General features: G+C 61.1%; 1 protein-coding gene across 1 annotated transcript; it reads right to left on the reverse strand.

The window, feature by feature from the left end:
* Positions 1-300: 300 nt before the first annotated feature.
* On the reverse strand, positions 301-13,352 carry HTR1B (5-hydroxytryptamine receptor 1B). The gene is made up of 5 exons (XM_078618377.1): positions 12,678-13,352; positions 2,441-3,024; positions 2,275-2,314; positions 911-984; positions 301-634 (listed from the first exon to the last, which is right to left on the reverse strand). The coding sequence occupies exons 1-5, from the start codon at positions 12,852-12,854 to the stop codon at positions 301-303; spliced, it is 1,209 nt and encodes a 402-aa protein (XP_078474503.1). The 5' UTR covers positions 12,855-13,352.
* Positions 13,353-15,540: the final 2,188 nt, after the last annotated feature.

Raw genomic sequence — 15,540 nt, forward strand, 5'->3', positions numbered from 1 at the left:
GAGGCCACTCCGGGTTTTTTTCCTCCCCCCACCTCTCCACATTGCGAATCGACGTCACGCGTTCAGAGTCATATTTGTCCGCTGCTACACATTTCACACGTGGCGACGAGAAGCCACCGCCGTCAATTTGCGCTGGCCAGTGATCGCTACGTAGCCTTACCCGGCTTAAGATGGAAGATAAACGAAAGGAGTTGACAGCTGAACAGTTTCAACTCTCGACCGGACCGAACCCGTGCCCCTGACCCATCCCGCCTCACGCCACTCCTCCCCACCCCTCCCCACGCAGGGCGCACCTGATCCTCAGTAGATCTGCTTGCACCGCACGAGCTTCTGGAAGGCCTGCTTGAAGTCCTCGTTGAACCACGTGTAGATCACGGGGTTGACGAGCGAGTTGAGGTAGCCGAGCCACGTGAAGAAGTCGAAGAGCGCCGGCGCGAACCAGCAGCGCTGCTGGCAGATGGGCAGGATGAGGCTGGCGAGGAAGAAGGGCAACCAGCAGACGATGAACGCGCCCAGGATGACCCCGAGGGTCGTCGTGGCCTTGCGCTCGCGAGCCGCCGCGATTCGCCGGCGTTCGCAGAGCGCGTCGGCCACGTTCACGCGGACGCTGTCGCCGCTGCCGCCGCTGCCGGGCCTCGTGGTGGCGGTGGTGGTGCCGGTCGTGTCTCGGGTCACCCACGTGGCCCTCTTGGGTCTCGCCAGGGGCGAGGAGCGCGAGTTGGTGCCGCCGCGTCGTCCGCCGTCGCCACGACCACCGCCGAGGGAGATGCCCTCACCATCAACGCCGCCGCCGCCGCCGCCGCCGACGACGAGGCGAGGTCTTCCCAGCTTGCCGTGCCCGTGGCCCAGGAGGTAGCGGGCCATGGAGCTGCCCTTCCGTCTCGGCGACGACGACGACCACCGCAGCAGCAGCGACGAAGAGGAGGAGGCGGACGAGGAGGAGGCGGACGAGGAGGAGGCGAGGCTGCGGCCCCCCGGGGAGCCCTCAATGCCGCTGTCCTGCGTCAAAGCCGGCGATGCTGCTGATGATGCCGATGCCGATGTTGCTGCAGCTGCTATTGATGATTCTGCTAATACCGAAGCTGCTGTTGATGATGCCGATGATGCTCCTGCTAATGATGATTCTGCTAACGCCGCCGCTGCTGCCGCTAATGCCGATGCTGGCGATGATGACGATGCTGCTGATGATGCCGATGCTGCTGATGATGCCGATGCTGCTGATGATGACGATGCTGCTGATGATGCCGATGCTGCGACTAATGCCGATGCTGCTGATGATGCCGATGCCGCCGCTAATGCCGATGCTGCTGATGATGACGATGCTGCTGATGATGACGATGCTGCTGATGATGCCGATGCCGCCGCTAATGCCGATGCTGCTGATGATGCCGATGCTGCCGCTAATGCTGCCGATGTTTGACCACTGTGGATGTAGCCGCCATCATCGTCAAGTTGCTGCCGCTGCTTGTGATGGTCATGGTGATTGAAGACCTCCTCCTCCATCTGCTGCTGGTGGTGGTGGTGGTGCTGATGGCGATTGAAGACCTCCTCCTCCATCTGCTGCTGGTGGTGGTGGTGGTGGTGCTGATGGCGATTGATAACCTCCTCTTCCATCTGCTGCTGCTGATAGTCATGATGATTGAGCACCTCCTGCATCAGCTGCTGGTGATGCTGATGGTTATCATGATTATTGAGGACCTCCTGCATCTGCTGCTGGTGGTGCTGATGGTTATCATGATGATTGAAGACCTCCTGCATCTGCTGCGTCTGCTGCTGGTGGTGCTGATGGTTATCATGATGATTGAGGACCTCCTGCATCTGCTGCTGGTGGTGCTGATGGTTATCATGATGATTGAGGACCTCCTGTTCCTGCGTCTGCTGCTGGTGGTGCTGATGGCTATGATGATTGAGGACCTCCTGCATCAGCTGCTGGTGGTGCTGATGGTTATGATGATTGAGGACCTGCATCTGCCACGTCTGCTGCTGGTGGTGCTGATGGTTATCATGATGATTGAGGGCCTCCTGCGTTTGCTGCTGGTGGTGCTGGTGGTGCTGATGGTTATCATGATGATTGAAGACCTCCTGCATCTGCTGCGTCTGCTGCTGGTGGTGCTGATGGTTATCATGATGATTGAGCACCTCCTGCGTTTGCAGCTGGTGGTGCTGATGGTTATCATGATGATTGATGACCTCCTGCTCCTGCTGCTGCTCCTGCTGCTGCTGCTGCTGCTGCCGCATGTCCTCCGAGCGCACGGACGGCCGCGACGTCGTCACGTCCAGCAACCTGGCCGACGCGAGCCTCTTGCCGAGGGAGCTGCCGATCCAGGCCACCTTCTTGCCTTTGCCGCGCGGACCATCGTGCCGCTGCCGCCGCCGCTGCTGCCACTGCTGCTGCTGCTGCCCTGGCGTGTGGTGGTCCTGCGGGTGGTGCGGGTGGTGCTGGTGGTGCTGCAGGAGGATGCGCGAGCGCGCCGCGTGGTAGATCTTCCCGTAGAGGAGGATGAGCACCAGCGTGGGCAGGTAGAAGGCGCCGCACACCGAGTAGACCGTGTAGAGGATCTTGTCGGTGTTCACGACGCACTCGAACACCTCCTCGGCCTTCGCCTGGCGCCAGAAGAACGGCGGCAGCGAGATGGAGACCGAGATGACCCACACGACGGCGATCATGGCGCCGGCTCGCCGCCACGTGCGCCGGGCCGCGTAGTTCACCGCGTCGGTGATGGCCCAGTAGCGGTCGAGCGCGATGACGCACAGGTGCAGGATGGAGGCCGTGCAGAAGGTGATGTCCGACGAGAGCCACACGTCGCATAGCACCGGCCCAAGGGTCCAGCGTCCGCTCACCGTGTAGACGATGCACAGGGGCATGACGAGCACGGAGACCAGGAGGTCGGTGAAGGCGAGCGAGCCGATGAGGTAGTTGGCGGGCGAGTGAAGCTTGCGGCTCAGCCAGATGGTGGCGATGACGAAGGCGTTCGCGAGCGCCGTCGCCAGGGTGACCAGGGCGAGCACGATGGACAGCGACACCTGCGTGGCCAGCGAGCCCGAGGGGTGCTGCTCCTGCTCCTGATGCTCGACCTCCTGCCGCACCGATGGAGTGTAACCACCACCACCTCCACCACCTCCTCCACCTACTCCACCTACTCCACCGTCTCCTCCGACACCGCCGATGCCGACGGCAGCGCTGCAGTCGACGTCCGAGCAGTTGTAGAACATCGTGGGGGTGTGGGGTGTGTGTGTGTGTGCGTGTGCGCGCACTTGCCCCGACAGCCCCTTGCAGGCTATACGGGGGATCTTTGCCTTGTGTGTTGTGGGCGTCACAGCACTTGCCCCGACAGCCCCTTGCAGGCTATACGGGGGATCTTTGCCTTGTGTGTCCTGGGCGTCACAGCACTTGCCCCGACAGCTCCTTGCAGGCTATACGGGGGATCTTTGTCTTGAGTGTTGTGGGTGTCACAGCACTTGCCCCGACAGCCCCTTGCAGGCTATACGGGGGATCTTTGTCTTGTGTGTTGTGGGCGTCACAGCACTTGCCCCGACAGCCCCTTGCAGGCTATACGGGGGATCTTTGCCTTGTGTGTTGTGGGTGTCACAGCACTTGTCCCGACACCCCTCGCAGGCTATACGGGGGATCTTTGCCTTGTGTGTCCTGGGCGTCACAGCACTTGCCCCGACAGCTCCTTGCAGGCTATACGGGGGATCTTTGTCTTGAGTGTTGTGGGTGTCACAGCACTTGCCCCGACAGCCCCTTGCAGGCTATACGGGGGATCTTTGTCTTGTGTGTTGTGGGCGTCACAGCACTTGTCCCGACAGCTCCTTGCAGGCTATACGGGGGATCTTTGTCTTGTGTGTTGTGGTTGTCACAGCACTTGTCCCGACACCCCCTTGCAGGCTAAGCAGGGGATCTTTGCCTTGTGTGTTGTGGTTGTCACAGAACTTGCCCCGACAGCCCCTCGTAGGCTATACGGGGGATCTTTGCCTTGTGTGTTGTGGGCGTCACAGCACTTGCCCCGACAGCTCCTCGCAGGCTATACGGGGGATCTTTGCCTTGTGTGTTGTGGGCGTCACAGCACTTGCCCCGACAGCTCCTTGCAGGCTATACGGGGGATCTTTGTCTTGTGTGTTGTGGTTGTCACAGCACTTGTCCCGACACCCCTTGCAGGTTAAGCGGGGGATCTTTGCCTTGTGTGTTGTGGGCGTCACAGCACTTGCCCCGACAGCTCCTTGCAGGCTATACGGGGGATCTTTGTCTGTGTGGGCAGTTGCAGGGAAGTCGCCCTCCGGCAAACGGCGAGGGGGGTGGAGCAGCGGCGCTCACAACAACGAGCCGGGAGCCCGCGGGCGGATAAAACGCGGCGAGTTGGCACTGTGGACGGGCGGGCGGGCGGGCGGGCGTGGGTGGGTGGGGGTGGCACTCCACAGGTGTTGGTGCTTCAGCCGCTCGTCTCGGCCACTCAACCCATGGCACCTGCGGGGTCTGTTTCGCGTGACCCTCCTCCTCCTCCTGCCAGCAGCCGAGACGTCGCACGGCCTCGCGGCCTTGAGGGTGCACCTAGCCTGGCACCGCTAGCGACGCGGGCGGTGCGCGCTCTTCGAGTGCGCGGGGCTCAACTCGGAGCGGTGGCGACGAGTCGAATCATCGCCGTGGGTGGCGGCGTGTGACGTCACCGTCCTGCGAGCAGCAACAACAACAACAACAGCAACACGACAGCACGCGTCATTGTCGTTAGCATCATCGTCATCATCGTCACGGGAATGTGCCGCGTCACGAATCATATTTCTGTCGTCATCATCGTCGTCATCATCGTCACAGGAATGTGCCGCGTCACGAATCATCTTTCTGTCGTCATCATCGTCGTCATCATCGTCACGGGAATGTGTCGCGTCACGATTCATCTTTCTGTCGTCATCATCGTCGTCATCATCGTCACAGGAATGTGTCGCGTCACGAATCATCGTTCTGTCGTCATCATCGTCGTCATCATCGTCACGGGAATGTGTCGCGTCACGAATTATCTTTCTGTCATCATCATCATCATCAACATCGATATCATCGTCATCATCATCAATGAACCATGATCCATCCACTGCTGGATGAAAATCAATGTGATGATTTCTCTAATCCGCGTGTTCATCTCTCTCTGCCTCTCAGTGTAAATTCCCAGCTTGCGTCTCTCCATGCCTTCATCATCATCATCACCAACATCACCATCCCCACCTCCACGGTGATACATCTACTGTTACATGAAGATCAATGTGATATATGGCGCCACGGTGGCTAGGAGATGTTAACTACCTCGCCTGGTGTACAAGAGGTCGTGGGTTCGATCCAGGCCCTGACGCCTGCTGCTGTATATTTGGAGTTTGCGTGTCTCTCTCTCCCCGTGGTCGCGTGGGATTTGGCTCCGGGTCCTCCGCTGCCGCTATTCATGTCCCCACGATGACGATGATGACGATGATGATGACGATGATGATGACGATGATGACGATGATGATGACGATGATGACGATGATGATGACGATGATGACGACGATGACGATGATGGCGATGACGATGATGACGATGACGATGATGATGACGATGATGACGATGATGATGACGATGATGACGATGATGATGACGATGATGATGAGCCACTTCGTTATTTCTGATCGCCAGGACGTCGCTACGTAGCTCGGCGGTCCCTTACTATCACCAGCTAAAATAAAATATAGTTGACATCGTTTCTTGTTTCATTCTACGTCTCAATGCAATTCCCACAATGTTTTGGCTTGAATGCCAAAGGTGCGGTGTTTGCTACGCAGTGATATCAAGATATATTTACATTTCATGCAGAACATGAAACTGGCTTAGCCGTAATCTCACCATCACGAGACGAGCCCCACACAATCAAATCCGCACAGAACTCGGCCACACGCATCGTGTAGCCTCACCGTGTGTACACACACACACACAGTGTCTACACAGACAAAGATCCCCCGTGTAGCCTGGACAGACTGTTGGGGCAAGTGCTGTTAGCGAGCGCCTATGAAGGCCGGCACGGCACCACGCCCGGCCGCCTTTGTCTCCCCAGTGGCGATGTTTTTACGCATAGCACCGGGTACTCATTTGAGGCTGAGTCGACCTAGGGGAGGCCCAGGACCGGTTCAGATAATCGTCACTGGTGTTGGCCGTGAGCGGGAATCGAACTCGGGTTGTCGGGTTCGTAGCGCGGCGTAGCGCTAACCGCTGCGCCACCGCTCCCCACGGCATGCCTATGAACACACACACGCACACCTATGAACACACACACACGCACACCTATGAACACACACACACACGCACACCTATGAACACACACACACATGAACACACACATACGCACGCACACCTATGAACACACACACACCTATGAACACACACATACGCACGCACACCTATGAACACACACACGTACACCTATGAACACACACACACCTATGAACATACACACACCTATGAACACACACACCTATGAACACACACACACACACACACGCGGACCTATGAACACACATGCACATCTATGAACACACACACACACACCTATGAACACACACTCACGCACACCTATGAACACACACACACCTATGAACACACACATACGCACGCACACCTATGAACACACACACGTACACCTATGAACACACACACACACCTATGAACACACACATACCTATGAACACACACACCTATGAACACACACACACACGCGGACCTATGAACACACGCACATCTATGAACACACACACACACACCTATGAACACACACTCACGCACACCTATGAACACACACACACGTACACCTATGAACACACACACGTACACCTATGAACACACACACGCACACCTATGAACACACACACACCTATGAACACACACGCACACACCTATGAACACACACACCTATAAACACACACACACGCACACCTATGAGCACACACACACACCTATAAACACACACACACGCACACCTATGAACACACACGCACACCTATGAACACACACACACACACACCTATAAACACACACACACCTATGAACACACACACACACCTATGAACACACACGCACACCTATGAACACACACACACACCTATAAACACACACACACGCACACCTATGAACACACACGCACACCTATGAACACACACACACACCTATGAACACACACACGCACACACCTATGAACACACACACACACACACACCTAGAACACACACACACGCAACACATATGAACACACACACACACACCTATAAACACACACACACCTATGAACACACACACACACACACCTATGAACACACACACACTCCTATAAACACACACACGCACACCTATGAACACACACACGCACACCTATGAACACACACACACACGCACACCTATGAACACACACACACACACGCACACCTATGAAAACACACACACACGCACACACACACGCACGCCTACCGAATTATAAGACGCAGTACCAACTGGTGTATCTTATCATCCGGAAAATGCGTAAACAATCTCCCTCTCGCTCTACAATTAGAACTGTAGCGGCAAAGAGCTGAAAAATACAAACTCCCTGTTGAGTTCTTACTAATGCGTGTGTCTATGTGCGTGTGTCTTTGTGGTCATCTCAGTCAGTCGACCCGTGGCACCTGCTGGGTCTGCCCCGTGACCTCCTGCCAGCGGGCGTTCGACACTTCACGTGGTAGCCTCAAGGTGCACGTGGCCTGGCACAAGCGTCGTGGTGACGTCACCGCCACTCAGTTGCGAATGGCGGTTGTTGTTGTTGTTGTGTCTTTGTCTGTGTGCGTGTGTACGGGCGTGGTTCTGGCCACCCACCCCCTCGTGTGCCGTTCGTACCAGCACTTGCCCCAACAGTCTGCTAAGGCTACATGGGGGATATTTGTCTTTGCCTTGTGCGTGGGGAGCGGTGGCGCTTCGGTTAGCGCTACGCTACGCTTCGAACCCCCGGCCACCCGAGTTCGATTCCCGCTCACGGCCAACTCCCGGTGACGATTATCTGAACCGGTCCTGGGCCTCCCCTAGGTCGACTTAGCCTCATAATAGTACCTGGTTGCCGTGCGTAAAAACATCGCCACTCGGGGAGACAAAGGCGGCCGGGCGTGGCGCACATAGATGCTCGCTAACAGCACTTGCCCCTGCAGCCTGCTCACGGTATGAGAAGAGGTCGAACCGTTTCTGGCCATCACTCTCTCTCTCTCGCCACCGTGGGGTGCGGCTGTGTGCACCTGCTGCTCCCGCTCCAACGTTGGTGTGGGTGGAGGCCTGGGCTCAGGTGTGAGCCTGAGCCTAGCCTAGAGAGAGTGGACGCGTTTTAGACGCTTATCCCACCGTTTTCTTTCGTTTATTTAAACGTTGTGCTCAACAACATTCTCTTCCTCACTGTGAGTATTCCGTTTCCTTCACGTGGTGCTGGGTTTTATTTGTTTTGTGTGTTTTTCCCCCGTCCCCACGGCACCACGCCCAGGTGTGCTGGTCGAGCAGCCTGGGCCGGGTGTGGTCGCTTCTCTCCCTCCCCCCCTCTCTCTCTGTGGGCCTCTCTCTCGGTGTCTCTCTCTCTGTGTCTCTCTCTGTGTGTCTCCCTCTCTGTGTGTCTCTCTCTCTGTGTGTCTCTCTCTCTGTGTGTCTCCCCTCTCTGTGTGTCTGTCTCTCTGTGTCTCCCTCTCTGTGTGTCTCTCTCTCTGTGTGTCTCCCTCTCTGTGTGTCTCTCTCTCTCTGTGTCTCTCCTTCTGTGTCTCTCTCTCTCTCTGTGTGTCTCTCTCTCTCTCTGTGTTTCTCTCTGTCTGTGTCCCCCCCTCGGTGTTTGTCTTTGTGCGTCCTTCCCTCTGTGTCCCTCTCCTTCTGTGTCCCTCTCGGTGTTTGTCTGTGTGTATCTCTCTCTCTGTGTGTCTCCCCTTCCTGTGTCCCCCCTCGGTGTTTGTCGCTGTGTGTCGCTCTCCCTCCGTGTCTCTCCCTCCCCCCGTGTCTCTCCCTGCCCCCCCCCTCCCTCCGTGTCTCCCTCTCTTCTGCCCCCCCCCTATGTACCTCGCGGTGTCTGTGTAGCGTGTGTTCTTCTCTCCCTCCGTGTCTCTCTTTCTCTCGTAGTGTTCCTCTCGCGGTGTGAGTCCTCTTGTTGTCGTGCGTCGTCCCTCTCTGTCTCTCTTTGTCTCTCGCTGTCTCTCCCCCCCCCCCCAGGAGGGAGGGAGGGGACTTTTTCTTCGTCTCCCTCCATCTTACAGCTTTAATAAATTGGGGGTTATTTATTTATTTCGTTTTGCTCGTGCTTCAGTGCTGTGGCCATACAAACGAAATGGCACAGCACGAGCACCTGGAAGCCCTGACGGATGAGCATGGTTTCATCTGCTTCCCTCCCCCGGAGACCCCGCCCGACGACATCGCCGCCGCGGTGGCCGAGCACGTCGGCCTGGCGGCCATCCGGGTTATCCGGCGGGAGAACCGCGGCTACGCGGTGTACGTGGCCGGGGTGGAGGGAGCGGCACGCATCGTAGAAGCGGGGCTCATCGTCGGGGGAGAGGGGGGGCTGTTTGTGCAGTGCACCCCCCTGGCCACGCCGGCGGTGAAAGTGACCATATCCGGCGCGCCGCCCTACCTCAAGAGCGCCGACCTGGTGAAAGACCTCCAGCGATGGGGAGTGGTGGTCTCCCGCGTCGTCTGGTTGCCGATGCGGACACAAAACCCGGCGATGAGGCATATTATGTCGGGCCAGCGGCAGGCCTTCGTGATCCTCAAAGACGGAAACAAGGAGTTGGATGCGACCATAAAACACACCCTCGGTGGCCGCGTACACACCGTGTATTTGTCAACGGCAGCGCCGCGCTGCTTCGGGTGCGGCAGCGTTGGCCACACGAGGAGGAGCTGCCCAGGCAAGACAAAGGAGGGAGGGGCGTGGCCTGGCCAGGACAGCGCCACGCAGCGAGCGCCGGTGCCGCAGCCGCGGCGGCCGCAACAACAACAACAGCAGCAGCAGCAACAACAACAGCAGCAGCAGCAGCCGTAGCAGCAGCGGCCGCAGGCGCAGCAGCAGCCCCAGGCGCAGCCGCAGCAGCTGCAGCAGCCGCAACCGCGGCAGGAGCCGCAGCCGCAGCGGCGGCAGCAGCAGCAGCGGCCACAGGCGCTGCCGCAGCAGGAGCGGCAGCAGCAGGAGCCTCCACGACAGCGGCAGAACCAGCAGCTGCAAGGCGAGACGCCGCCACAGCCGCAGCAACAGCGGCAGCCGCAGCAGCAGCAACAGCGGCCGCAGCAGCAGCAGCAGCCGCAGCAGCAGCAGCAGCCGCAGCAGCAGCAGCAGCAGCAGCAGCGGCCGCAGCAGCAGCAGCGGCCGCAGCAGCAGCAGCAGCCGCAGCAGCAGCAGCAGCAGCGGCCGCAGCAGCAGCAGCCGCAGCAGCAGCAGCAGCAGCAGCAGCCGCAGCAGCGGCAGCAGCGGCAGCAGCAGCAGCTGCAGCAGCAGGCCCAGCAGGAGCAACGGCCGCGGCTGAAGCGCGACCACGCTGACACCGCGCCCGGGAGCGTGGAAACGACGTCAGCTGACAGCGACAGCGGCAAGGACGAAGGTTTCACCATCGTCAGGTCACGGAAGAGGGGGAGAGCGGACAGGCGCGTGAACGCTCAGCTCGAGAGGGCAGCCACGGCAGCCGCCGCCGAAGAGGCGGTCAGCCGCCCGGGCGTGGCGGGAGGGGAGGCTATGGACACCACAACCACCACCGCCACCACCGCCACCCGCCACCACCAGCGAGGCGCACCCATCGGCCGCACAGGGTGTGGCCGACCCGGAGGCCCGACCACCAGACCCGGACCCGGACCTGGCCTCACCCGCCCTGGCGGACGAGGAGAAGGAGGGTGGGGGGGGGGAGCCGTCGGGCACCCCCGGCGCCACTGACGTGTCGGGCGGCGCTGTGGTGCTCGGGGGCACCTCTCCGCCCGGCCTGACGACCAGCGGGGTGATGGCCGAGGAACCCGAGGAGGGGGGGTCTCTCCCGGGACTTGAGCCCGAGCCGAATGGGACCCCAGCTCCGCACGTGTCGGGGGAGACGGTAGCAGAGGCCCGCGTCGACGAAGACTTTGGCGACGAGCCGTCAGAGGCGGAGTCGGGGTCAGGATCAGAGCCAGAGGCGGGGTCGGGTGTCGATGACGACGCCTGCGGTGTCACCTTGGAGGACTTGGGGAAGATGGGGGTGTGCACGCCCGAAAACCTCCTCCTCTTCATGGAGGCAGCCTTCAACCGGCGCAATGTCGTGGTCACGGACTCGTTCCCCGACGGGCAAGGTTTCTTGACGACGGCCCAATTGGTGGCACAAGATCCGGACAAATTTGGTTTCAACCGGCGGGTGATCTACCGGCTGAGGAAATTGATAACCGGGGTCAGGAAAGCCTTAGACTCCCCTCCATAACACTCCGATGGCACCGCTACCACCACCACGACCACCACCGCCACCACCGGGGGTCAAGGTAGCCTCGCTGAACTGCAACAGCGGCCGCGGCGACAAACGATGGCATCGAGTGTGCTGCCTCTTGAAGGAGAGCAGGATTGACGTGGCCTTCCTACAGGAGACCCACTTCGACGACGCTCTGCAAGCCCGGCGACAGCACCTCCTGGGCGGCCGTTCTTTCTTTAGCAACGGCGAGGAGAACCGGGCAGGGGTCGCGTTCGTCTTCGGCCCGGACTTTGGCCCTCAGGACGTCGTTTTTAAGGAAATAGCGAAAGGACGCTTGATTGAGGCGCGCTTTACCATTAATGGCACCAGGGTGGTGTGCGTTAATGCGTACGCGCCAAGTAAAAGTCACGAAAGGGGGCTCTTTTTCGCCGGCCCCTTGCGGGACACCCTGGAGGCAGCTCACGCGAGCGACGTGCTGACCCCTCGTGGAGGCGACTTTAACTGCACGCTCGACCCGGCCCTCGACCGAAATGGCGCTGAACCCCACCCGGAGTCCGCGCAGCCGCTGGCCGACATTGTGCGAAGGCAGGGGCTGCTGGACACGTGGCGACTACGCCGGCCGACGCAGCGGCAGTACAACCTGGAGCCGTTGTGACTACCGGGGGAGAGTCTGCCTCGCCAGGTTGGACCGTTTTTACGTCAGTACCGCAAGCGTCAGCCGGACCGGCGAATGTAAGATCGTCCCAGTCGGTTTCTCGGATCACCACCTGGTCACAGTGCGGCTGCACGTCCCTCGGGAGAGGCACGGCAGCGCGTATTGGAAGCTCGACCTGAGGCTTCATCGAGGACGCGGCTTTCAGGAGGACGTTCAGGGCCTGCTGGGCTCAGTGGGTGGCGTCCAGAAAGAGCTCACACTGCGCCCTGACGTGGTGGGAGCACGTGAAGGCGCAGACGAGGGCACTGTGCATGCAGGTCCGGAGCCAGCACGCCATCGCCAACGGGAGTGCGGCGGGCCGGCTGAGGGACGAGCTGCTGCTCCTGGAGGCGGAACTCGGAGCCTCTCGCAACGTTCGCGCCGAGGCAGGCCGGGCGCTGCTGGAGAAGCAGCAGCTATTTAGAGCGGTCACGGACCGGCAAGCAGCAGGATCGTACGCGCAACAGCGGATGCAGCACCTCATCCACATGGACTCCCCCCTCCAAATTCTTTTTCCAGCCTGAACCGCGAGTCCAGCGACGGCAACAACAACAACAGCCGCAGCATCCCGTGCCTGCAGACCGGGGAGGGTCGGACTGTCACGGCCGAAAAGGAGATCGCCGGGCTCGCGCGGAACTACTACGCCGCCACTGTTCCGAGGAGGTGACACAGACGAAGAGGCGGCCCGGGAGCTACTCGACGGATGCCCCACCCTGGCGGACGCCGAGGTCGAGCGAACGGAGGGCCCCATCACGGGAGAGGAGCTCCGCACCGCGGCGAGAGGGTTGGCGACCCGGCAAAGCCCCGGGGATCGACGGCCTGCCGGCCGAATTTTACACCACCTTCTGGGACGACCTCGCGCCGCACCTGCTGGAGGTCCTGGCGGAGAGCCTGCGGAGGGGGGTGCTCCCGCAGAGCTGCCGGAGGGCCGTCGTCACCCTGCTGCCGAAGAAGGGAGACCTGCGCCGCATCGTAAACTGGCGGCCGGTCTCTCTGTTGTGCGCCGATTACAAGATCTTCGCCAAGGCGCTGGCCAACCGCCTCAAGTCGGTGGTGGGCCAGCTGGTTTCACCCGAGCAGACCTACTGCATCCCTGGCCGATGCTTGCACGACAACGTAAGCACGGTCAGGGACATGATGGCGCTGGCGGGGAGGGACGGCACGGACTTGGGCCTCCTCTTCCTCGACCAGGAGAAGGCCTTTGACCGGGTCGGCCACCCCTTCCTGGAGAAAATGCTCGCCGCGTCCGGGTTCGGGCCGGACTTCAGGGCGCACGTGCGGCTCCTGTACGCGGGTGCGTCGAGCCTGCTGAAGACCAACCAGCAGCTCGGCGCCCCTTCTCCCCGTGGCGAGTGGGGTCAGGCAGGGGTGCCCACTGTCGGGCCTCCTCTACGCCCTGGCCATCGAGCCCCTCGTACGCCGCCTCAAGCTCACCCTGTCGGGGGTACAAGGTGCCGGGCCCCGAGGAGGCGGTCGTCGCGGTGTCGGCGTACGCGGGACGACTTGTGCGTGGTCGCCACGGACGCGCACGACGTGGCTGCGCTGGGCCGGGCGGTGGCGACCTACGAGGCGGCGTCCGGCGCCAGAATAAACTGGGCAAAGACCTCGGCTCTGCGCCTGGGGCCGCAGGGAGCAGCGTGCCCGGTGCTCCTCCCGGGGGGCGTCTCCTGGCGGACCGACGGTGTCCGGTACCTGGGCGTCCACCTCGGAGGGCCCGACGTCACCCAGCGAAACTGGCCCGAACTGGGGGACCGGTTCGAGGCCAGGTTGGCGGCATGGGTGCGTTTCGCCCCGGCGATGTCCTTCAGGGGGCGGGTGCTGGTGGGCAACAATCTGGCGGCCGCGGTGCTGTGGCACAGAGCGAAGACCCTCCAGCCCCCGGAGTGGTTACTCGGAGGAGCAGCCCGCTCGCTCACCCGCTTCACGTGGCAAGGAAAGCACTGGCTGCGGCCGGGAGTCCTCCGACTGCCGGTGGGCGAGGGGCGGCCAGGGCCTGGTGGACATCCACGCCAGGGTCCTGACCTTCAGGCTGCAGACCGTGCAGCGGCTGCTGTACGGCAGAGAGACCCTGCCCTGGGTGGCACCCCACCCTCGCCTTGCTGAGAGGCGCCGGGGGCGGCCTGGGTTACGGGAGGGAAATCTTCCTGTTAGACCTGGCCCGGGTCGACTACGCGGGGCTGCCGGCTTTCCACCGAAGCCTCCTGGACGCGTGGCGCAGTCTGGCCTGGGAGAGGGGAGGACCCAGAATGCACGCTCGAGCAATTTCTGCGCGAGCCGCTGTTTATCAACGGCCGCTTCGCTGCGATCCGGGAGGAAGTGACGCTGGCCCGCCGCTTCACCTCGGCGGGGATACGGGCGGTGGGAGACCTGGTGCGGGACCGCGACCGGCACCCAGCGTGGAGGTCCGCGGCCGACATCAGCGGCGCCGCCGGACTCCGCACCGTGCTGGCCGGGGAAAAGCTGCTGCGGGCGGCGCTCGGGGCGATGCGGGAGCTGCGGCTGCGGCTCGTGGCGCCCGAAGACGGCGCCCCCCCTCCCTCCTTCCCCGAGCTGCGGCTCACCTGCACCCGGCCCCGCCGGGCGTGACGACTCCGAAAAAATACTAAAACTCGGGAGCTGCCAGGGCGTGCCCTTTCGGAGCGCGCTGAAAGGAGCGCTGTACGCGTGCAGCGTGAAGACGCTGCGCTGCCGGGAGCTGGCGGAGCTCCCAGACACCAGGTGGAGGAGCGCCCTGGCACCATCGGGCGCGGCCACCCCCCAATGGGCCGCCTATACAGACCCCCCGTCACCAAACGCTGCGGGGACCTGCAGTGGAGGCTGCTGCATTGGACGCTGCCCTTCGGCAGCGTGGCAGAATAAGATCACCCCGGAGGCATCAGACCGGTGCGTGTTCTGCGGCGCGCGAGAAGACCTGGCGCACCAGTATATGGGGTGCGCGCGGCTGTCCCCGCTGTTCAAGCTCTTGGGGGATATCTCGACAAAACTGGGGTTGAGGTTCCAGAAGAACTGGTTCGTGTACGGGGTACCGTACCTACCCAACAAAAGCCACGACCTCCTGAGTTTCGTGTGTGCACAAGCCAAAATGGCTATTTACAAAACCCGAAAGAAAAAACAGACCGGCGCGTCGGATGCCGGCTGCTCGTCGGTGGGCAACGACGCGCGGACTTGTCAAAGCGCGGCTCCGACTGGAACACGCGTACCATGCGCACGTGGGCGACGACCACGCCGTTTTCTGCGAGAGGGTGGGGGCCGGTCAGGGCCCTCTGCACCGTGGCAGACGGAACACTGACTTTTACTTTCTGACGGGTTGGCCTCGGACGACGGCGGAAAACGGCAAACGCGGTAATGACGCTGCGCGTCAAAAACGTGGCGCACTGTGCCGTTGTTCGCTGTCTCCAGCCGCTAGGGGCTAACAAAAAAAAAAATGACTCCTGCGC

This window comes from Lampetra planeri, chromosome 57, assembly GCF_965212315.1.
Source record: "Lampetra planeri chromosome 57, kcLamPlan1.2.h2, whole genome shotgun sequence".
In the NCBI taxonomy this organism is placed as follows: Eukaryota; Metazoa; Chordata; class Hyperoartia; order Petromyzontiformes; family Petromyzontidae; genus Lampetra; species Lampetra planeri.

Bases quoted from the DNA above. Each gene is read 5' to 3' on its own strand.
- HTR1B (XM_078618377.1), bottom strand. From the start codon at position 12,854: ATGGGGCCCTCCGTTCGCTCGACCTCGGCGTCCGCCAGGGTGGGGCAT. The intron at 3,025-12,677 runs GCACGGGATGCT...CTGGCCACGCAG, and splicing joins CGACCCTCCCCGGTCTGCAG to GTGTCGCTGTCCATCGTGCT. The intron at 2,315-2,440 runs GCACCACCCGCA...CTGGATCGGCAG, and splicing joins ATCCTCCTGCAGCACCACCA to CTCCCTCGGCAAGAGGCTCG.